Raw genomic sequence first — 24,926 nt, 5'->3', positions numbered from 1 at the left:
ATCAAAGCCTGTATTAAAAGACCCACTCTCTGTTATTTCCAGCTGGTTTTGATCATTTATATGACGTTAAACTCATTCCATGGAGGGCAAAGTGTCTGTGGGTTTTTGCGCCGCCCTTGTACATGATTGATGAATTAAGGTCACTAATTAGTAAGGAACTCCCCTCACCTGGTTGTCTAGGTCTAAACTGAAAGGAAAAACCCAAAACCAGCAAACACTCGGCCCACCATGGAATGCGTTTGACACCCCTGATTTAAATGAATGGTATATAGGCCTACCCATTGAGGAGTGGGTCTTTAAAAGGAGGGTGGCAGAAATATCAGAAATAAGATAAGTGACTTTTAATCGACATGTCAGGAAATAGCCTTAAACAGGTTGTCAGGGTGACACCATTGGAAGGGTGTTCTTATATTTCTGTCGCCAAACGCTTGGAGGCATTTTGATTGGTCGTAATGATCAGCCTAGTAGGAGGGGATATCCAAGCAGAGGAACATCTCCTGGATCGAAGCCAAGTCCATTTCAATTTGTCCATTTCAATTTGGGTGTCACCTTGGCAAGCATGGAGCTCAGTCAAACTCAAACATGACTCAACCAAATGACTTCAAATGAATATATAGTAAACACACACTTGCAGAAATGTAGTAAAATTCACAAAATGGATGAATGGGCATGTTATTAAACTTAAGCAAAGCATGAAAATAACGGTATAGATTAATGGCAGAGTATAAGTAATACTTATGCTTATATTCATAACGCTCTTCTTCAAACGATCTTCTCACGTTGAAGCTGTGCTTAGCTAGTTACATCACGGTATCTTAGCCTAGTATCATAGCAGCATAGCCTATCAAATAATGACATGCAGCTAGCTAGCTAACGTAGGTAGCTAGCTATAAACAAAACTTAGCCACTTACCAACACACTAGTCTCAGGTTTGACGGTTGACAAGCCAAATAGAAACTAGTCGGATGTAATCCACATCCAGGCCATCTCCCGACGTTTGTTGAACAACTTTATGGAAGCCCATTATCATTAGAGTAGCTATTTCCTGATACAAGGGCAAGTACTAACCACATGTTGTCTGGGGAAGAGGTTCCAGTGGGCAAATTTGTTTTGTGTGACCCGGTTCCCCAGGTGGGCAGGGTTTGCTCATGTTCGACCATTCCATTGGTCCTCCTAAGGAGAGGTCTCTGCCCACCCAGGGCACCGAACCATGCAAAGCGAACTCGCCCAGGCTTTTCACACAAAACATGTTGCCGTAACGTGTTAACAGGTCAAAAATGGGCATGAATTGTTGTCATAATTGTAATCCAAACCAAACTCTCAAGTAAGTCTGACTAAACTCTATTATGGAAGAGAGTGACTTTATGGCCGAAATTATCCTGTTTACATTTGTAGCCAATTTTGACACTAGAATTAGCGTTTCTTACTCATATCGATGCCACATGGGCAGTGTAAATCCAGAGAATATGGTTTTAAGGGGCAGTTTACCTTTAATGAATTCAGCTTGGTGAGAGCGGTGGGTTCTGACGTGTGGTGAACCTGTGAGTTGCACCGCACGGGCATGATGGCTGGCGTTAGTGGTAGCTGTGCCAGTTATGGCTGGCGGGCTCTCACGCTGTGCCAATGTGCCTTTCACACCCCACTGCCAACAACCACGGGTCACCTCCATTAAACACCCATCCATCAGTTGTCAGGGAAGAGGAGGTCAAAAATCTTTCACTTACTTTGTATCATCATGTGTATGTCAACCATTTGGAAGTTTCTTACTTAGCATCTATGGACCTTGGGAATGTTCTTGGGGAGGAGAGTCAGTGTTCGTTCTTTCTTACAGTGTCTGTGGTATCTGTGTTAAATACAGTTTAGTGATTTCATTTAGCTTCTGCCGCAGTTCCATATATCAGCATATTGAAGACAAAGGGGTTTGCCAGAGACAGGAGAGGATGACATTCTATTGTCAGGCAGGCTAGACAGTCTGAATACAACAGAATAAATCAATACTTGACCTTGACCTGATGTGGTGACAACAGTTACAGACACTAGCTAGTGACAGTCTAGTCTGTATAATATTCCTTGGTCTTTCAAAGGCATTTGCAAAGCTATAGGCAGATCATAAGAAAAACATACTGTGCTGAGGGGAGAATGGCTCATAATAATGGCCGGAACAGAGTTAATGAGTGCATCAAACACCCGGAAACCATGTATTTGATGAGTTCGATACCATTCCACTAATTCTGATCCAGTCATTACCTTGAGCCTGGTCTTCCCAATTAAGGTGCCACAAACCTCCTGTGGGTTGAACTTATTGACTCCAAAGGGATCTGCATCATGACGAAGAGTGCACCGAGGGTCTTTGCCTTGCCTGCCTGTTTCTGTATGCTGTTTAAACAGACATTAGGGCAATAACACTTAATGGCTGTGGTATTTCAGACGATTTAAGGCCCTCTCCCGGAGAAAGGACAGAGCGAGCGACGGAGCATGGCAGAGAGCTAATTGAAGTCTCCTGACACCATTAGCACACTGCCATTGATTCAGGGAGATAGCGGAACATGTGGTGCCAGAGAGAATGCAGATGGATAACGTTTTCTTTTTTAATGCACTTCCTTTTCACGGGTCAGGCCACGCATCCCTAAGCACAAAGAAAAGGACTCATTTATTAGACACTCAGGGAGAATATAATGAAATGGGTCTTTGGATTGTGGTTGTGCTCTTTTCACAAATTTCACAAGCCTATAGAGAAAACATTATTGTCTCCTTGAAATATACCCAGATAACTGCAGTGTCAAAACCATATTTGGCAATCAATTTGATTGGTCAAATAGCAAGAATAGACCTATGGTCAGAAGATAGCATTGGTCAAAGAGATGAATCAGGCTTGGCTCAAAGGTCTTTGAATAAAGATTGACTTACTATATATAGAGAGAGATGTTAGCTCTTTGTCTCTGACTCCAGGCTAATAGACTCTGACCACTGGGTGGTCAGCCATATAGAAATATAACTACTACATTGGACATTACCAAGTCAGTGTTCTGTGATGGGTACACTGGCTGCCAAATTGAGTGTACCCGTGTGTGTGTGTGTGTGTGTGTGTGTGTGTGTGTGTGTGTGTGTGTGTGTGTGTGTGTGTGTGTGTGTGTGTGTGTGTGTGTGTGTGTGTGTGTGTGTGACATGTGAATGTGAATGTGAATGTATTTGCAAGTATAAGATTGAGTTGGTGTGTGCGCGCGCATGATGACTTCCTGAGGTAATTACTGCAGTCTCAAACCGGCGCAGCACTGACTGGTTAAGAGTGACATTATTGATCGGCTGACGGGCCAGGAGGCAATGGGATGCAAAACAAAGAGAAAAGATTCTATAGTGCACAGCTCATCAGCCTGCACTGCTTCTATCAAGGCCAAGGCACGCACAGAGACACACGCAGACACACACACAGTATCACACACACACACACACACACACAGTATAACACACACACACGTATACACACTTAGATACTCGCACAAACATACGCACACATAGTCATTCCTTAATACACACTCAAGCACACACACACACACACACTCCAGCTGACTACTAGGGGCTATGAGACTACTAGGGGCTAAGTCCATTATGCCCTAATATGCTTGGCTGCAGAGATGGCGCTGTGTACTGACCCAGGCAGGAATTCTCAGGACACTCAAACTCTGAACACATATGAGGGTCAGTGTAGACATTAGGTTTCATGGGGTGGAAAGTTGGGGGCTGAAGGGAGTAATTTGCAGGCTCAGCCCCTTGTTGTTCAACAAACGGATGAACTGCCACACTCTTAAAACGTCTCTATTCACAATAAATGATCCAGAGTGCAGAAAGCAGGAAGCGCTCATCGATTTATGTGATTTTCGTTTTCACCAACTACCATATGAAAGGAACAGCGAATCTATTGATTTGGGGTTCTATTTACTTTACAAGCGGTAGGTATGATAGATCAATACACCTGGTCTCTGTCTGTACAGGCAGGAGAGGAGGTTTTCACTGCAGTGTCTCCACTGATCCATCACCACTGTTCCACAGCCGACTCTCTCTACTCTACCTAGAGACCCCCCCCACCTCTTTCGTTGTCTTAGCCCCCCTCATTCACTTCCTCCCTTCCTACATCGATTCAGTCTCACCCGCCAGCTTGTAAGACATTAGGATTCCTACTGTTTTTCCCATTTCTCCTGCCTGTCAGTTTTATTAGCTATCTTTCACTACAGAACTAGCCCCTGCACGCACACACACACACACACCTGCCACCAGCATGGGTTTGAGCCACGGCCCCTGACTTTCACACATAAATCTCCCATTCAGCCGTGAGACATGGGCCTCATGTTAAATGCCAAAGGGATTCCTCCACAGCACAGGTAATTATTTATCTGGATCTATCCGCTCTCTCTCTCTGTGTGTGTGTGTGTGTGTGTGTGTGTGTGTGTGTGTGTGTGTGTGTGTGTGTGTGTGTGTGTGTGTGTGTGTGTGTGTGTGTGTGTGTCTCTCTCATTAAAACAGAAGGCCCTGTAGTAGACCAGTGTTGTATATCCACGTGGCTAGGTGCCTAAGGGAGCTTGGCTCAGACAAATCAAGTGTTATTTGTCACATGCTTGGTAAAAACAGGAGTAGACTAACAGTGACATGCTTACTTACGGGCCCTTCCCAGCAACGCAGAAAGAAAGAAAATAGAGAAAAACTAGAAAAGTAAAACACATAATAATAAAAGTAATAATAAATACAAAATGAGTAACGATAACTTGGCTATATACACGAGGTACCAGTACAGAGTCAATATGCAGGAGTACGAGGTAATTGAGGTAGATGTAGATATTCCGGGTAGCTATTTGGTTAACTATTTAACTAACTATTTAGCAGTCTTAATACATGGGGGTAGAAGCTGTTCAGGGTCCTGTTGGTTCCAGACTTGGTGCATCGGTACCGCTTGCCGTGCGGTAGCAGAGGGAACAGTCTATGACTTGGGTGGCTGGAGTCTTTCACAATGTCTGAGGCCCGCCGATCAATGGACCAAGATGGGGAAGGAGAGCAGGAGTAAGGAAGGGAGAGAGAGAGAGAGGGATAGAGGGAGGGGGGAGAGAGAGAGAGAGAGAGAGAGAGAGAGAGAAGTGGAGAGGGAGTGAGACAGGGACGGAGGAGCATGGCTAAAAGGATTGATAACAAAACGCGGTCACCGAGAAATCCCCTTATTTCAGTTGGGCAGTCCTGTGGGTGCCGGAGGGAAAAGCGGAACAACAGCAGAGGTGTGGAGAGTAGGAGGAGGAGAGAGGAGGAGAGAGGAATACAGATTAGAGAAGAGGTTTTCAGAGAGCACCGTCTCTGGTACCAGTGTCCCTGAGGTTCTGTCACTTCCACCTCCACACATAGAGCACTGATGAAATGCTGGTTTGTCACTATATGCTCATTCTAGGGTTCCTATCTAACGCGCTATAGATCTACGTGCAAAATTAATAATATCCATTCATCAGCGTTGAATGCTAAGCGTTCATCTGTGACTAATAGCTTTGTAAAGCAGTATAGAAATTCAGCTCTATAGAAATGCTGTATGACTGACTGATTGATTTGAGCCGGGTTGTGGCATCAACAAATTGTTCTCATTGAAGCATGACATACTACGGCATTCCTTACACCGGGGTTACAAGGTTTCTCATATTTCAAGCAGCTGCACAGCACTCTATAACAACTACGCCACTAAAGCATGGCTGTGCCCCAAATGGCACACTATTCACTATATAGTGCACTACTTTTAACCAGAACCCTATGGATCCAGAACCCTACTAAACAAAAAAAGAAACATCCCTTTTTCAGGACCCTGTCTTTCAAAGATAATTCGTAAAAATCCAAATAACTTCACAGATCTTCATTGTAAAGGGTTTAAACACTGTTTCCCATGCTTGTTCAATGAACCATAAACAATTAATGAACATGCACCTGTGGAACGGTCGTTAAGACACTAACAGCTTACAGACGGGAGGCAATTAAGGTCACAGTTATGAAAACGTAGGACACTAAAGAGGCCTTTCTACTCACTCTGAAAAACACCAAAAGAAAGATGCTCAGGGTCCCTACTCATCTGCGTGAACGTGCCTTAGGCATGCTGCAAGGAGGCATGAGGACTGCAGATGTGGCCAGGGCAATAAATTGCAATGTCCGTACTGTGAGACGCCTTAGACAGCGCTACAGGGAGACGGAACGGACAGCTGATCGTCCTCGCAGTGGCAGACCACGTGTAACAACACCTGCACAGGATCGGTACATCCGAACATCACACCTGCGGGACGGGTACAGGATGGCAACAACAACTGCCTGAGTTACACTAGGAACACATAATCCCTCCATCAGTGCTCAGACTGTCCACAATAGGCTGAGAGAGGCAGGTCCTCACCAGACATCACCGGCAACAACGTCGCCTATGGGCACAAACCCACCGTCGCTGGACCAGACAGGATTGGCAAAAAGTGCTCTTCACTGACGAGTCACGGTTTTGTCTCACCAGGGGTGATGGTCGGATTCGCGTTTATCGTCGAACGAATGAGCGTTACACCGAGGCCTGTACTCTGGAGCAGGATCCATTTGGAGGTGGAGGGTCCGTCATAGTCTGGGGCGGTGTGTCACAGCATCATCGGACTGAGCTTGTTGTTGTTGCAGGAAATCTCATCGCTGTGCGTTACAGGGAAGACATCCTCCTCCCTCATGTGGTACCCTTCCTGCAGGCTCATCCTGACCCTCCAGCACGACAATGCCACCAGCCATACTGTTCGTTCTGTGCGTGATTTCCTGCAAGACAGGAATGTCAGTGAACTTGCAGGTAGAGTGGGGTAACATCTCACAGCAAGAACTGGCAAATCTGGTGCAGTCCATGAGGAGGAGATGCACTGCAGTACTTAATGCAGCTGGTGGCCACACCAGATACTGACTGTTCAGGGACACATTATTTAATTTCTGTTAGTCACACTGTGGAACTTGTTCAGTTTATGTCTCAGTTGTTGAATCTTGTTGTGTTCATACAAATATTTACACATGTTAAGTTTGCTGAAAATAAACGCAGTTGACAGTGAGAGGACGTTTCTTTTTTTGCTGAGTTTATAAAGGGATTGAGGACCATTTGAGACGGAGTCCATGTTTTTACTAGACCACCGAAAGAAAAGCTTCTATGTGGCCCTCAGTGAAGTAGATCGAGAGAGTTTCTATTAAATATTTAGGGGGCACTTATCAGAGACCCATAATGCTCTTGGCAATAACAGAAGCTTACTTCAGCTCGCTGAGTTGCTATGAGAGGGAATGAGTTCCTAATGTGAGAAGTAGAATTCTCCTCTTTAGGCATTATAGCCTGGTGCCAGATCTCCGATGGTTGTTGTCAATGCCAAACAACATTATACAGCACAAATATGTGTATATATTTACAGTTGAAGTTTACATCCACCTGAGCCCAATACATTTAAACTCAGTTTTTCACAATTCCTGACATTTAATCCCTGTCTTAGGTCAGTTAGGATCACCACTTTATTTTAAGAATGTGAAATGTCAGAATAATAGTAGAGAGAATGATTTATTTCAGCTTTTATTTCTTTCATCACATTCCCAGTGGGTCAGATGTTAACATACACTCAATTAGTATTTGATAGCATTGCCTTTAAAATGTTTAACTTGGGTCAAACGTTTCGGGTAACCTTCCACAAGCTTCCCACAATAAGTTGGGTGAATTTTGGCCCATTCCTCCTGACAGAGCTGGTGTAACTGAGTCAGGTTTGTAGGCCTCCTTGTTCGCACACGCGTTTTCAGTTCTGCCCACAAATGTTCTATAGGATTGAGGTCAGGGCTTTGTGATGGCCACTCCAATACATTGACTTTGTTGTCCTTAAGCCATTTTGCCACAACTTTGGAAGTATGCTTGGGGTCATTGTCCATTTGGAAGACCCATTTGCGACCAAGCTTTAACTTCCTGACTGATGTCGTGAGATTTTGCTTCAATATATCCACATACTTTTCCTACCTCATGATGCCATCTATTTTGTGAAGTGCACCAGTCCCTCCTGTAGCAAAGCACCCGCACAACATGATGCTACCACCCCCGTGCTTCACGGTTGGGGTGGTGTTCTTCGACTTGCAAGCCTCCGCCTTTTTCCTCCAAACATAACGATGGTCATTATGGCCAAACAGTAAAAAAAAAAATCATCAGACTAGAGGACATTTCACCAAAAAGTACGATCTTTGTCCCCATGTGCAGTTGCAAACTGTAGTCTGGCTTTTTTATGGAGGTTTTGGAGCGGTGGCTTCTTCCTTACTGAGCGACCTTTCAGGTTATGTCGATATAGGACTCGTTTTACTGTGGACCTACTCTACCATAGAAAATAACAGCTTTCTATGGTCAGGACGTGACACACAGTCAACTTAGTGTATGTAACTTAGTGTATGTGTTTGACCCACTGGAATTGTGATACAGTGAATTGTAAGTGAAATAATCTGTCTGTAAACAATTGCTGGAAAAATTATTTTTGTCACGCACAAAGTAGATGTCCTAACCGACTTGCCAAAACCATAGTTTGCTAACAAGAAATTTGTGGAGTGGTTGAAAAACGAGTTTTAATAACTCCAACCTAAATCTATGTAAACTTCCGACTTCAACTGTATATATATATATATATATATATATATATATATATATATATATATATATATATATATATATAAGGAGTGTGACGTAACGACAGGGAAAGTCCACTTTCCAATAGAGAAGTGACTTCCTGTTAAGACATTGTCAGAAAGGGTTACAGGAAATACATTGAAATGAAAGAGCAGTCTGTTAAATAATGAAAGCGAAACAATCAGTTCATATTTCACAAGCAGCCAGGCAAGACAAGGTATGTACGTGGATGGCTACTTTCAATATTAATGGTGATGATGATTTCTGAACGGTTCTAACTGTACAGCAGATCAACAGTAAGATTCCGTTTATAGTTGCTGTACTTGGTGTAGTGTGCTGTATGGTCTTAATAGCTGGACATCTGATTGCTAGCAAGAACCGATAATCATCTGTGGATTCATGTTTCAGTGCTTGGGTGAGTGGTCTGTTGCGATTAGGAGAATAAGCATTGTTATGATACTGTTTTACTACAGTTATAGTTACTTGTATGTCTGCAAAGCGAGAGCAAGAGTATGGTTGCAAAACTCCACTTCCCAAAATTCCGAGGTTTTACAGAAATCCTTTTGGGAATTCTACAAAAATCTGGCAAACCCTAAGCAACCCTAACCACCAGTGGCTACCTGTTATTCAGGGAAGGTGTTTTTAGCCCACATTTTTAGCAACAATATATATGTGTTATTTGTTATTTCTTGGGGGACTTGCCTGTTTTGCATGTTATTTTGGCATTAATAAGTGTCACATATCAGTTTACAAACAATGTAAAAAAAAAATATATATCAAAATATATATCATAAAGCTGCATTCACACATGGTCTCTTTTTTGTTTTCTTGAGTAAGGCAGCTCCAAAATGCAGGTGTTTCAGCCTAGCTCAGTGCTTTCTGTGGTGGTGGGGCGAGCCAGCAGAAAATAGGAGCGTTGCGCCGTGATTGGCTCAGTGTTCTGTCACTCATGGGGACAGTACGTCATCGCAATGTCCTTAGTAAGGGTAGACATCCAGAATTTCAGCCCTTTGTGTCCTGCCATAGAGTTACATTACAAGTGCCCTTCCAAGAAGGCTGTCTGTGGTCATCGGCCACAGATAAAATGACATTAAATCACATTATATCTGCAGTAGCTTTGATTGGACTCAACATCTTACTTTCAAAATCTTAGCTAGCAGTCATCATCATGAATCATCATGACAATCTACTGGCAAATCCTTTTTATTCCTTGTCATATGAAGATAAATTACGAAGAGAAATTCTAGATAAAACATGTCGGCCATTGGACATAAAGATTACACAACAAGTTGGAAATCCCAAATTCAACAATGAGTGGTTTGGAAGGAATCACTGGCTAACTGCAAGCATTGCAAAGCAACCACTAATGTTAGCCTGCTATTTAATGTAGTGGTTGTGTGGGTTTTTTCCGAGTTCCCATCACATGCCAGACTTTGATGACAAAATTTGCCGCATCACCTTCACAAGGTGAGTCCAAAAATGTATTGTATGCTTCTGCATAAATTATGTAATATACCAGGGAGATATGTATACTGTAGCTAAGAAAGTAATACTAAGTGTATGTTGTGGAGTAAGCTGTTAGTAGCCCATGCGCCTCACCCTAATAATTTGGTCTATTTTCACCAACGCGGTATTGTACACACATCGTTCGTGGCTGGTGTGTGCTTGTTTTGTACAGCTTTGACAGTGCAACTGATAGTAGTTGTGGCGCTTGGCTTGCCCGTGCAAATTCAGCACTCTATAATTCTATAATAGAATTGTGTTATGTGAAGTGTCAAGTTAAAAGCTTATTTAACACGTCAAATAGCGATATATGACGTGTATATCTTTTTTGACACGCAAAGACCCAAACGGCGTTCAATGTGCCTCACCCTAATAATTTGGTCTATTTTCACCTCCTAATTTCACCGATGTAATCATCGAATATTGTAAGAGCTTTCATTGTGAGCAGTAGAGATACTCTGAATGATCGGCTATGAAAAGCCAACTGACATTTACTCCTGAGGTGCTGACCTGTTGCACCCTCGACAACCACTGTGATTATTATTATTTGACCCTGCTGGTCATCTATGAACATTTGAACATCTTGGCCATGTTCTGTTATAATCTCCACCCGGCACAGCCAGAAGAGGACTGGCCACCCCTCATAGCCTGGTTCCTCTCTAGGTTTTTTCCCTAGGTTCTGGCCTTTCTAGGGAGTTTTTCCTAGCCACCGTGCTTCTACACCTGCATTGCTTGCTGTTTGGGGTTTTAGGCTGGGTTTCTGTACAGTACCTTGTGACATCAGCTGATGTAAGAAGGGCTTTATAAATACATTTCATTGATTGATTGATTTATATGCCCCATTTATTTATCCTTGTAACGCCCTGGCCATAGAGAGGGGTTTTGTTCTTTATTTTGGTTAGGCCAGGGTGTTACATTGGGTGGGCGTTCTATGTTCATTTTTCTATGTTTTTGTATTTCTTTGTTTTGGGCCGTGTGTGTGGCTCCCAATCAGGCACAGCTGAAGTTCGTTGTTGCTGATTGGGAGTCACACATAAGTAGCCTATTTTTCCTTTGGGTTTTGTGGGTGATTGTTTTCTGTTGTGTTCATTTGGGACCAGACAGGACTGTTTGCTGACGTTTCGTGTTTTGTATAGAGTGTTTATGTTCATTCAAATCTTTAATAATGAACACACATCCTCCGCTGCACCTTGGTCTAATTCTAACGACAGGCATTACAATCCTACGGTTCTGACTTGTTGTACAGAGTACACCGTAAGAATGGCCCATCTTCTGAATTCTGTCGCTGTACATTTCAAAAGTGCTGAACAAATAGTTATATTGACTACGTCCATCGTCACTCGTTCATTAATGTCTTAATCGAAATTACGGATTGCCTCTTATGCCATAGTTTGTACAGTACATTTGTTTAAGCAAGTCTGCCATATCAGCTATGTTTTTTTAAAAGGCAGTAAATTAGGCTGAATGAACTGTTTCGCTGCCAGACAGGCTCCGCTGAAAGCCAGGTGTAGCAGTGGTAAGGTGCTGGGACTGCTGTTGGGACTCTGCTGTTGGGACAGCTATTATGTCGGCCCTAACAGTTTGTGGGCATCATGTGTTACCGTTATAGTGCAATTAATGTATTGTTTAGTGTTGTGGCTTTGCTGACATGCATCCCACATTTTTATTTTTGCCCCACCAAGATTTACATGCTAAAATTGCCACTGCTAACCACCATATGAAAATCCCCACTCCATCTCCTGCAACGTTCAAGTTATGTCTTTGCTGCACCTTTGCCTTTGCTGTGTTGGTGGTGTATGTTTACATGTTGTGTAGCTTCAGGCCATCATACTGAGCAAAACTGTCAAAGATGGAGGTGTTACTTTGTTGCCTTCATCTTTTGCGGTAAACTTTCCCTATAATAACTTTCCCTGGTTGCCCAACAGTGATTGAGCCCTCAGGCCATGTAAGTAATGCCATTACAAAACGGCCGCCTCAGCACCCCAGAAAGCATGTCCACATTGACACGATGTGGGCCTAATGCGGGCTAAAATATTGGCCACATGTAGGCTGCCAACATTGGGCCAATGCGCTTTTTCTATTTAATAGGAATTTATTTTAATTATTTATTACAATTTAAATGTCTGCATCAGAAACACAATTAAGTTGTTGCTATCATACATATATTTTTACAAGAGAAACTTCAGTTTTTCATACGGGTCTTTATAAATAATGGGGCCAGTATGTGACATTGAGATCAATATTTTAAAATGGTTTCAAAAAAAAATAAAAATAATTATGCAGTTCCACATACAGTACCAGTCAAAAGTTTGGACACACCTACTCATTCCAGGGTTTGTCTTTATTTTTTACTATTTTCTACATTGTAGAATAATAGTGAAGACCTCAAAACTGTGAAATAACACATATGGAATCATGTAGTAACCCCAAAAAAGTGTTAAACAAATCAAAATATGTTTAAGATTTTTCAAAGTAGTCAACCTTCGTCTTTGACAGCTTTGCACATTCTTGGCATTCTCTCAACCAGCTTCATGAGGTACCTGGAATTAACAGGTGTGCCGCCCAACGCAAAGCTCTCTCTGTTGATGAGTGTATCTCAGACTGTCACCTAGAGCTCTGTTCAGCAACAAACCTCGTTCTGACAGGGAGTCAAGCCCTGCTGGCTGCTGTTGAGCTTGTTGAAACCAGTTTCTGACAGGTTGTGAAAGTCAATAACAGCGTGTCAGTTTACTTTCCAGATACACTTTGAAGTTGTTCAAAGCAGCACCGTCCAGAAAGATAAGTTGAGCTGATGCGTGTGCCGCATGGAACGACAGTGACAGAATGTTTCAGGTTTAATTCTACTAGCATGACTCTCGATGCCTGTTAAAGGATGTTCAGTGAACTCCACCTACTTCCTAAGAACTACAGCTAAGACAATAGTGGAACAGTTGCCAGATAAGGAGTGTTTGCTTTGGGTTGTGTTTAGGAATGGAGTGAAAACTTCCTCTAGGCTGTTTACTTACACCAACGTAATGGACTTTGACTAAGGGTCATTGCCAGGTCAACTGACACGGTGCTTATGGTCCTTATTGATCACATACTCAGATTTGCAGGTGTTTTAGCAGGTGCAGTGAAATGCTTATGTTACTAGCTCCAATAATGCAGTAGAATTTCTTGCAAATACAATATAAATACACAAATAATCAAACAAATCTAAACAAGCAATAGAGAGATATTCCAGAGTACACTGAACAAAAATATAAACAATGTGTGAAGTGTTGGTCCCATGTTTCATGAGCTGAAATAAAAGATCCCAGAAATGTTTCATATGCACAAAAAGCTTCTCTAAAAAGTTGTGCACAAATTTGTTTACATCCCTTTTAGTGAGCATTTCTCCTTTGCCAAGATAATCCGTCTATCTGACAGGTGTGGCATATCAAGGAGCTGATTAAACAGCATGATAATTACACAGGTGCACCTTGTGCTGGGGCAATAAAAGGCCACTCTAAAATGTGCAGTTTTTTCATAACACAATGCCACAGATGTCTCAAGTTTTGAGGGAGCGTGCAATTGGCATGCTGACTGCAGGAATGTCCACCAGAGCTGTGCCAGAGAATTTAATACTAATTTCTTTACCATAAGCCGAAACCAACATAATTTTTGAGAATTTGGCAGTACGTCCAACCCGGCCTCAGGGATGAGGAGTATTTCTGTCTGTAATAAAGCCTTTTGTGGAAAAAAAAAACTAATTCTGATTGGCTGGGCATGGCACCCCAGTGGGTGTGAAGGAAGAAATCACATGGAAAAAGCGGTAAGCAAATTAGGTTAAAAAAAACATGAATTTGTGTAAGACGTTTCATGATGCCTGTATCTAAACCAAAGTAGATCATTTTATAGATAAGCTTCAATATGAGGTTCTAACCTAGCATGAAAGTCCTTGTAACTATGTGGCTAATGTAGCAAAATGTTTTCCTTGGGGTAAGTTGAGCCAATGTTCGAGCCAACGGCAAGTTGAGTAGAAAGTGTTTTCTTCCCAGGTGTAATGCAAGACATTATCACTGGGATATGAGGTAACAACAGGGCCTGGCCTACATTTGTGTTATTGTAGGTGTTAAGCCTCTGTTAAAAGATGCTTAAAAGACAAAAAAAATATTGTAATTGTGTTTGGGAAATGAAGATAGACATGGTTTTAAAAAGGAAGTGGTAATATTTAATTCAGTACATACATTTTTTTTTTTTTTTTACTTATCCCCATACCCGGGATAAATTGTGCCAAGTGACCACTTTTATTTGGACAAGCTGTTTTCAAAACTAATGTTTATATGAATTCTGATTATTTCCATGGATACACAACACCTTGAAATATGTAGAAATCTTTGTTTTCCTTGATGGAATGATGCTGAATGTAAAAATGGTGTATGTAAAAAAAAAAAATGACCCCACTCTCCCCTATGTACAGTACTAGGTACATTAGGGTGAGCTATGTCAAGGATATAGTACATGTGCATACACAGTGAGTAAACAACAGTATATAAACAGAACGTGAGGTGACCAGCATTCAATGAATATATACTTGGGACATTAGTCGAAAGGTGCAGGGCTGAGTACCGGGCAAGTGATGGCTTATCAACAGTTTGACTGAACAGTCCAATCCATTAGAGTGAACGAGTACACATTTTGTTGAGAAGGGTAGCGAATCAGACCGCAGCCAACAAGTTTCACCACTCATCAACGTGTCACGCTTTTTACTTGCCTCCTTCAGGAACCAATCTGAGCTCAAAAACAGACTTTTAAACCCCAGTGGAGTGCCGTTGTCATCGATTAGGGCGTACTTGATGTTTGTCCTGGCGTATTTGTTTTGGTTACCTACGTCAGGGAGATATTCGTAGATAATAAACGACACTGCTGATGCGAGCAGCCAGCCGCTCTCCTGGGAGATGGCTTCAGTCTCAGGGTCACAAATGGTGTGGGAACATTGATGGAGCAGGGCGGCCATTTTCTCATCAGCAGCATCCCTGGGAGGAAACAGCTCATCATAATATGTTGTTCTCTCTAATGGACAAGTTCATCATCCTGAAGGGTAATAATGGTATTAGATGCTATGAAAGGGGCTAATGATCTGACCGACGCTTTGTTAAAAGGAATCTTGTGTGCGAGGTGACATTGTCACCTTGTCTCACCGCCGTGACGAGCTACTTTGCAGTGGTGACTGGTGGAGATGATCAGAGCGGCGTGTTGGTGGAGTGAGTAGTGTTGAATGTCATTTGCGGGTGGCTGGCTTGGGGAGTCTTTGAGAGAGGCGACACGTGATCACCATTCAATCAAATTTGGTATCCAGATTTCCAGAAAAAGTTGAAACCATTGTTCTTTAACAAAATTAGACTCAACTGTATATTAAAGAAATAAGAAAGTGTAGACCCACTCCAGACACACACATTGACCAAACACCAACACCTAATTGGACTGTTTGCTTTTCTTGGCAAAGAAAAAAAAGCTGTGTTACAAAAAAGCTGTGTTGCCTGTGGTAATACAGGGAAGAAGAGAGGCATATCTGCTCCTGTCTGCTGTAATCAAAAGAGGAACTGTCTGTCTCACTAGTCCTTGGTCATGTCTACACACTTGACCCTTACATGTGACTTCTGCTATCAGAATACGAAGATCGCATTGAAAAGACTGGTCTAGATGCACAAAAGTCACTTTGTTGTCTGATTGTGATCAGATCTGGGATGCATTGCGTACGGATTTCTCCTCAGTCTGGATGCAATCAGGCTACCAAAAGCGCATAAAGTGGGCAACGTCATCAGCACTCCTCCCACAAATCACAGAAAATGTGTTTTGGGGCCGAGAGGCACCTTTTCATCATAACGTTGGAGGAAATACATTCTTAGCCTGTGAGGAACATGTTTGCTGGCCTGAAATGCTAGCCGGTAAGCTAATATTTAGAAAAACTAGAGTTATGCTAACCCGTTTGCAATCCCTTTAGAGTTGCTTGCTAGCTTGATACAGAGGTTAGCTGGCTAGTTAGCTACAGTAGTTAGCTGGCCAGTTAGCTACAGTAGTTAGCTACTGCCATTAGTTGTGTTATCATATTTAGCCTATTCCAGTTTGTAGAATGCATACTAGCATTTGAATATAGTGCGGGACAAGGGAATCCAGACACGGTAGACACATTTAGATGTAGACGCATGACGCATTCGGAATGCAATGATCTATCAGAATACTAAAGCTGAATGAACGGTTAAGTCTAGACTTTCTTCTTTCTTATTTTAAAGTAAAAGTGAACTTCTTCTGCACTCACTCCTCCAGCTCTGCACACGTTCCCGTTCCCTCTGAGTCACCCTTTCTCCTCCCTAACAACATCTGCAGGGGTGAAATCAGAGTGTTGCGAACAGAACGCCTCGAGGAGTATCATGGAGGAGTGTTCTCTTTACTGCACCATTAGGCCATATTTTATGGGTGAGATTTATGGGTGAAATGGCAGTCATCTTCCCAGGTTAGTAATTTGTAGATTGTGTGTGATGCCAGCAAACAAGCGTCGAAACAGAGTGCGGGCACTGATTCAAATGACTTGCCAAATTATATTTGTAATTGGGAGTAACGTTTATGTCAAAAGCTCGCCTTCCTGCCAAATGTTTACTATACCATAAGAAGATGGCTTATGAACCCGAGAGGATGCATCATGTGAGTATGTTTATTGAAGAAATGGACTTGGACGGACTGTAAGATAGGTTCAGGACTGTTGCTGCTACCATGGCACATCGGTCAGAATGCAAATGAAGTGGAGAAGGAATCCAGGTTTAGGGGTCACACACACGGGGGGGAGGGGACTTGTAGGTAGGCAGGTTGGATGGAAGGGTTAGGAGTTGTGGCTTGTAAGGCCTTGGAGATTGGAGGTGGATAACAAGGATGTGGTGGTCTGGAAGAAGGATACAAAAGGGAAACATTAGGAACACAACATAAAAAGGTGCAGGCATGACAAAGTAGTGCCAGGTGACTATTACAGGAAATGAGACAAAGGAGGCTGCCAGGACTAAACATAAAAAGGGCATTAGCATTATCAAACTGAGCACATGGATATATAAAAGAGATAACATAGGGCAAAGTTAAGGCAGCATATGCGCATAGTATCTCCAACAACAATAACTAGGCACTTAAAATGGCCGCACCATGGCATCACCAGGCATGACCCATTACTAGTGCTCAGGTAGAGGCATGCTGCTAATATGGGGGAACAGAGGAGTGAAAAAGGTAGAGGAGAGGTGATTAAGGGAGTGGGAACAGGTCTGGAGGGAAGGTGCGTGGCCTGGGGTAATTGGAAGCAATTGGAGTCCATGGTCCTTCGCAACATACTGTATGTAAAGTAATAAAATGATCAATTAGAAAACATTAGTTTGAAATTGGCTGTTGTTTTGACTATGGCGATGCCTCCTAGCTGTGACTAAAGTTTTGTGTAGCGCAAACAGCTGATGAGGGGGTGTGAACTAAAGCATTTAAGAAGAAAAGACATTTCACGACCAAGGATTCTCTTGCCGAATTGTTATAATGATCATAATCTTATAATTGAGGAGAAATATCCACTTTAGAGCTTGGGCAATAAAAATAGCACTTTCTTCTATTAGCTCTGATTATGTGAAGTGGACATTGAGTGTTGCTCATCGCCCCCGGGTCAGTATTTTAGCCGTGGGAATTTGCTCTGCAATAAATCATAATATCATAATACCACCTCCAGCCATCATCTGAACAGCATTTATATCCAGGAACGAAGCCGGAACTAGGGCTACGGCTGTGACCGATATGGCACCTGTATAGGTTTCCTGTATAGGTTTCCTGTTTAGGTTTGTCCTGTGTGGCTCAGTTGGTAGAACATGGAGCTTGCAACATTAGGGTTGTGGGTTTGATTCCCACATGGGAACAGTATGAAAAAATTATGAACATTTATGAACTCACTACTTTAAGTCGCTCTGGAAGAGAGCGTCTGCTAAATGACTAAAATGTAAAATAGTGCAGTACTTTTGAGAGCCTTATTGTCAAATAGAGAATTGGGTGCTATTTCCAACACACCTATGTTTGACGCAGACCAAAGGGACCAACATATCAAGCCAGCAGGTAGATTAAACAAAGTACAGGCAAACACTATGGGCTATAATCCTCTACCTCAGCAAACAATGGCCCTGGGTTTGGGCATGGCTGTGCATCGTAGCAGGTAGCTAACGTTGTTTTTGAGACAGCTTAGCATCCCTGATTCCAACGGAACGTGTCCCTGATCTCCGGCTAGCTCATTTTCCGAGGGATAACTCTCCTTCAAACACGAGTTTAACACTGGCCTCCTACATCAAAGCTTCCCTATGTGGATTATGGTGTGTGTGTGTGTGTGTTTACATGCGTGTATGGATGCATGCGTCTGGGATAATCTGTGGGCAAACACGCAAACCGTTTACAATCCAGAGAGGAGACAAAGGACAACATGCGTCTCTGAGATGGCCTCTCCTCCATAGATTAGAGGGGATTACAACGACGGAGCTATTTCTGATTAGAGAGAAAGCGGGATGACTTCAGTGGGATGAGTATCGATGAGTCCTCCTCATATCACTTCAAGGCTGGAGAGCCGAAGTGAAGTGGTCACGATGACGCTAATAATATCACTCTTGGATTTCTCAAGTCTAGTGGCAAAACTTTGAAGTGATAGTTCACTCCAATGTACGCCCTCAAAACATGGTCAAATGTCGAGTTGAGTCCATGTCCCGGACCGTCTGTTGTGTTGATCCAGCTATGTTTTTCAATTCCAAATGAGTGGGAAAGATTGGATTCGCCTTAAATCACATGAAGGTTGAGGCATGTAGCTGGTTCTACACACCAGATGTCAGGGGATGTGCACCAATATCAACATTTGACTGCTTCTGAGGTCTGAAATAATCTTGCAAACTTTGATTTCGGAGTGAACTATCCACTTTATCATGTTGTCACCCTCTCCATGCGGACAAAATTGTGCGGAACGACAGATCAGTGCATCAAAGGCACAAAATGCCAGCCACCTCTAGGTGAGAGCCATCAAGATTTCCATGAACTGTCATGATTAGAAAATCAATACAGTGGCATTTAAAATATGAGGCCTGATACCCTTAGCAATTAGTCAGCTGATGAAAGAGAGACAGCAATTTGAGCCTGTCACTTGGTCCTAGAAACATTTATTAGACAATTTTTCTTGTCAACAATCATTTCAAAGCTATATAGGCAATCCGTATAGGCAGATAAGTCTCTTGGCTGCGGTGTTGGCTAAGGTCCAGCTAATCATCATTGTGTGCGACTGAGGGCTTTGTTATTCCAGTGATGGTCAGCTGTAAATGGTTTGATGAAACCATTGATGAAACCATAATGATGAGGCCACAGATGGTGGGGTTAACTTAATCGAGCGCCATTCAGTCTCTTTATGGTCGTACAGCTTTCTGTAGCGTCGCTAACGGCCCTAGGCTAACTGCTGTTACAATGCTGCTTTTATGTCAATCAATATATCGCCATCCAGTTTATGACAACGGTGTTTATTCCAATCAAAAATGTATAAGGTGGAGCGATATGACCTTTAATGACAGCCAGAGATTGAGAATGGATCAATGGTCCTATGGACCGATAACAATGGGAATTTTACAATATTATGAATCTCTATGCATTGTATATCCACAGAAGAATCAAATGTATACTGAACAAAAATAGAAATGCAATGATTTTACTGAGTTACAGTTCATATAATGAAATCCATCAATTGAAATAAATTCCTTAGGCCCTGATCTATGGACTGGGCAGGGACACAGCCATTGGTGGGCCTTGGGAGCCAGGCCCAGCCAATCAAAATGAGTTTTTCTCCCCAAAAGGGCTTTATTACAGACAGAAATACTCCTAAATTTCATCCTCTGTCCAGGTGGCTGGTTTAAGATGATCCCGCAGGTGAAGAAGCAGGATATGGAGGTCCTGGGCTGGTGTGGTTACACGTGGTCTGCAGTTGTGAGGCCGGTTGGACGTACTGCCAAATTCTTTAAAACAATGTTGGAGGCAGCTTATGGTAGAGAAATTAACATTAAATTCTCTGGCAACAGCTCTGGTGGACATTCCTGCAGTCAGCATGCCAATTGCACGCTCCCTCAAAACCTGAGACATCTATGGCATTGTGTTGTGGTACAAAACAGCACGTTTTAGAGTGGCCTTTTATTGACCCCAGCACAAGGTGCACCTGTGTAATGATCATGCTGTTTAATCAGCTTCTGCCGCCGACAGAGATGGTCGCCTTGCTTCGCGTTCTTAGGAAACTATGCAGTATTTCGTTTTTTTATGTATTATTTCTTACATTGTTACCCCAGGAAATCTTAAGTCTGATTACATACAGCCGGGAAGAACTATTGGATATAAGAGCAACGTCAACTTACCAACATTACGACCAGGAATACGACTTTCCCAAAGCAGATTCTCTCTTCGGACCACCACCCAGGACAATGGATCTAATCCCAGCAGCTGACCGAAAACAACGGCGACGCAGAAGGGGCAGATGGAGAGGTCTTCTGGTCAAGCTTCGTAAACGGGCACATTGCTCACCTCTCCCGAGAATACTACTCGCTAATGTCCAGTCTCTTGACAACAAGGTAGACAAAATTCGAGCAGGGGGTTGCCTTCCAGAGAGACATCAGAGATTGTAACATTCTCTGTTTCACGGAAACATTGCTCTCTCGGGATATGTTGTCGGAATCGGTCTAGCCACCGGGCTTCTCCATGCATCGCGCTGACATAGATAAACACCTCTCTGGGAAGAGGAAGGGTGGGGGTGTATGCTTTATGATTAACAACTCATGGTGTGATCATAACAACACACAGGAACTCAAATCTCAAGTTTGCTCACCCGACCTAGAATTCCTTACAATCAAATGCCGGCCATTCTACCTACCAAGAGAATTCTCGTCAGTTATAGTCACAGCTGTGTACATCCCCCCCCCCCCCTCAAGTGAACACCAAGACGGCCCTCAAGGAACTTCACTGGACTCTATGTAAACTGGAAACTAAATACCCGGAGGCTGCATTTATTGTAGCTGGGGATTTTAACAAAGCAAATTTGAGATCAATATCACCTAAATTTGATCAGCATATTGATTGCACAACACGTAGGGCTAATACTCTCGACCACTGCTACTAACTTCCGCGATGCATACAAAGCCCTCCCCCGCCCTCCCTTCGGCAAATCCGATCACGACGCCATCTTGCTCATCCAGGCAGAAACTCAAAACAGGTTGTACCAGTGACAAGACCCATTCAACGCTGGTCTGACCAATTGGAAGCCACGCTCCAAGATCGTTTTGATCACATGGACTGGAATATGTTCCGGTCAGCCTCAGAGAACGACATTGATCTATACGGTGACTCGGTGAGTGCGTTTATAAATAAGTGCGTTGGACATGTCGTACCCACTGTGACTATTAAAACCTACCCTAACCAGAAACTGTGGATGGATGGCGGCATTCGTGAAAAACTGAAAGAGCGATCCACCACATATAACCATGGAAAGAGATCTGGTGATATGGCTGAATATAAACAGTGTAGTTATTTCCTCCGCAAGGCAATCAAACAAGCGAAATGCCGGTACAGGGACAAGGTGGAGTCGTAATTCAATGGCATAGACACGAGACGTATGTGGCAGGTCTACAGGAAACCACGTCACAGATACCGACATCACGCTTCCAGACAAACTAAACACTTTCTTTGCCCGCTTTGAGGATAATACAGTGCCACCATCGCGGCTCGATAACAAAGACTGCGCACTCCCCCTCCCTCAGTGGCTGACGTGAGTAAAACATTTAAACATGTTAACCCTCGCAAGGCTGCTGGCCCAGACGGCATCCCTAGCCGCGTCCTCAGAGCATGAGGAGACCAGCTGGCTGGTGTGTTTACGGACATATTTAAATCGATTCCTATCCCAGTCTGTTGTCCCCATATTCTTCAAGATGGCTACCATTGTTCCTGTACACAAGAAGGCATAGATAACTGAACTAAATGACTACCGCCCTGTAGCACTCACTTCTGTCATCATGAAGTGCTTTGAGATGCTAGTAAAGGATCATATAGACCCACTTCAGTTTGCATACCGCCCCAACACGTCCACAAATGACGCAATCGCCATCACACTGCACACTGCACACTGGACAAAAAGAATACCTATGTAAGAATGCTGTTCATTGACTGTGTGGTCATGCACGCCTCCAACTCAATCATCAAGTTTGCAGACGACACAACAGTAGTGGGCTTGATCACCAACAACGACGAGACAGCCTACAGGGAGGAGGTGAGGGCACCCGGAGTGTGGTGTCAGGAAAACAACCTCTCACTCAACATAAAAAAAACTAAGGAGATGACCATGGACTTCAGGAAACAGCAGAGGCAGCACCCGCCTATCCACATCGAAGGGACAGCAGTGGAGAAGGTGGAAAGTTAAGTTCCTGGGCGTACACATCACAGACAAACTGAAATGGTCCACCCACACAGACAGTGTGGTGAAGAAGGCGCAACAGCGCCTCTTCTACCTCAGAAGGCTGAAGAAATTTGGCTTGTCACCTAAAACCCTGACAAACGTTTGCTGCCTACATTGAGACCCAATCACTGGACACTTTAATAAATGGATCACTAGTCACTTTAAAACAATGCCACTCTAAATAATGCCACTTTAATAATCTATACATCTCTTACATTACTCCTATCACATGTATATACTGTATTTTATACCATGTACTGCACCTTGCCTATGCCGCTCAGCCATCACTTATCCATATACTTATATGTACATATTCTCATTCAACCCTTTACATTTACATTTTAGTCATTTAGCAGACGCTCTTATCCAGAGCGACTTACAGTAGTGAATGCATACATTTTATACCTTTTTTTCCCCGTACTGGTCCCCCTTTAGATGTGTATATTAGGTAGTTGTCGGGAAATTGTTAGATTACTTGTTAGATATTACTGCACTGTTGGAACTAGAAGCACACACATTTCGCTACACTCGCATTAACATCTGCTAACCATATGTATGTGACTAATAAACATTTATTTGATATGCCACACTTGTCAGGTGGAAGGATTATCTTGGCAATGGAGAAATGTTCACTTACAGGGACTAAAAAACAAATTTGTGCACACATTTTTAGAGAAATATGCTTTGTGTGTGTATGGAACATTTCTGGGATCTTTTATTTCAGCTTATGAAACATGAGACCAACACTTCACATGTTGCTTTATATTTTTGTTCAGTATAATATTTAATGAAGTCTCAGGCCAACTGTAAGTGACAGGGATAGACATGATTATGATACTAATTCATATAATCGAAAGATGGATGTAAGTGTAAGTTCAATAGCAAGTGACATGGATAAAAAGTTAAGGCTGCCCCCGTTTGCCAGTTGGCCTCTCCTGTCTAATTGTCTTCACTGGGCTTTCACTGTTCAGGTTAACACCAACTCTTAGTGGGACGTGTCCCCTTCTCCTCTGTCAGGAGAGACCGATATCATAAATATCTCTTTTACACCCATTCGAAGATTCAGCCCCCCCCCTGATGGAATGTTGAGTAGACGGCATTTTAGATGAAATAAGAACTTATCAAAACAAAGAGCCCAATATTAACCTATGGACGTTTGGCAGTGACATCAAAAGAGAAACAACATCAAGAGAGGGTTTATGGTCCAAACAACCTCACAAAGCCTTTACAACTTCTGACAAAGATTGCATAATTCAGAAGTACATCGACCCATACATTCAGGCATGGCCATCAAGTGACAAACAAATGAGAGGGAGCTCAGGCTAAAACACACTATTCCCTCTTCTACTCAACCCCCCTCTATGTCTGTTCTGATTGCAGGCGCATGTCCGCAGTCTCCGTGTGATCTCTGTCTTTATGCACTGTGGTACAGGCGCTGGGCTGCCATTACGATAAGGAGCGGTGAAGCGGCAGGATGGCTCGTAAAGCGGATTCATGACCGTCGCAATCAGAGGTTAAGGTGTCCTCAAAGTTTAGGGGCTTAGAGACGGAGGGGCCTAAAGTTAGGGCCAATTGTCCCTTGGGGTCTTATGTGGTCGGCAAGCGCATTAGTGATCCATACAAGCCCCAGAGGCCTAGTCCATTAGACCTGTGTCGCTAATGTATTTGTGTCCCTAGCTGGAGTTAACAAATGCCAAATCTGTCATTTCTCAGTGAAGGGTGTGTGCGTGCGTGCATGCACAAATGTACAGTATGTGCTTCTACGTACAGTATGTGTATTCAACCCCTTTGTTATGGCAAGCATAAATAAGTTATGTAGTAAAAATGTGCTTAACAAGTCACATTATGAACTGCATTGACTCACTCTGTGTGCAATAATAGTGTTTAACATGATTTTTGAATGACTACCTAATCTTTGAACCCCACACATGCAATTATCTGTAGTGTCCCTCAGTCGAGCTGTGAATTTCAAACAGATTCAACCAGAAAGACCAGGGAAGTTTTCCAATGCCTTGCAAAGAAGAGCGCCTATTGGTAGATGGTAGCATGGTGAAGTTACTAATTACACTTTGGATGGTGTCTGGTCACTACACCTGGTCACTACAAAGACACAGGCGTCCTTCCTAACTTAGTTGCCGGAGAGGAAGGAAACTGCTAGGGAGTGTTTTAGGGGGAAAATAAAGGAATCTTAGAGGAATCCCTGGCTCAGTCTGTTTTCCAACAGACACTGAGACAAATTCACTTTCAGCAGGACAATAACCTAAAACACAAGGCCAAATA

General features: G+C 43.0%; 1 protein-coding gene across 4 annotated transcripts in view; it reads left to right on the top strand.

Annotated features, from left to right (window-relative positions):
• Window positions 1–8,778: 8,778 nt before the first annotated feature.
• The window catches only part of LOC106588224 (uncharacterized), a 29,789-nt gene continuing 13,641 nt past the window's right edge, over window positions 8,779–24,926 (top strand). The window contains exon 1 of one of the 4 annotated variants that reach the window (XM_045706283.2): window positions 8,779–8,876. Coding sequence is in view for 1 of the 4 variants with exons in the window: in XM_045706277.2 (XP_045562233.1) it covers window positions 9,059–9,074 (16 nt within the window). In the remaining 3 variants the exon portion in view is untranslated. Of the gene's footprint in view, window positions 8,877–9,043; window positions 9,075–16,577; window positions 16,826–24,926 lie in introns of those variants that run through there. The other 3 variants (XM_082965081.1, XM_045706277.2, XM_045706284.2) reach the window with 3 other exon arrangements.

The sequence above is a fragment of the Salmo salar genome, chromosome 02, assembly GCF_965601325.2.
Source record: "Salmo salar chromosome 02, fSalSal1, whole genome shotgun sequence".
Lineage (NCBI taxonomy): Eukaryota > Metazoa > Chordata > Actinopteri > Salmoniformes > Salmonidae > Salmo > Salmo salar.
This window is presented reverse-complemented; position numbering and strand designations above follow the sequence as displayed.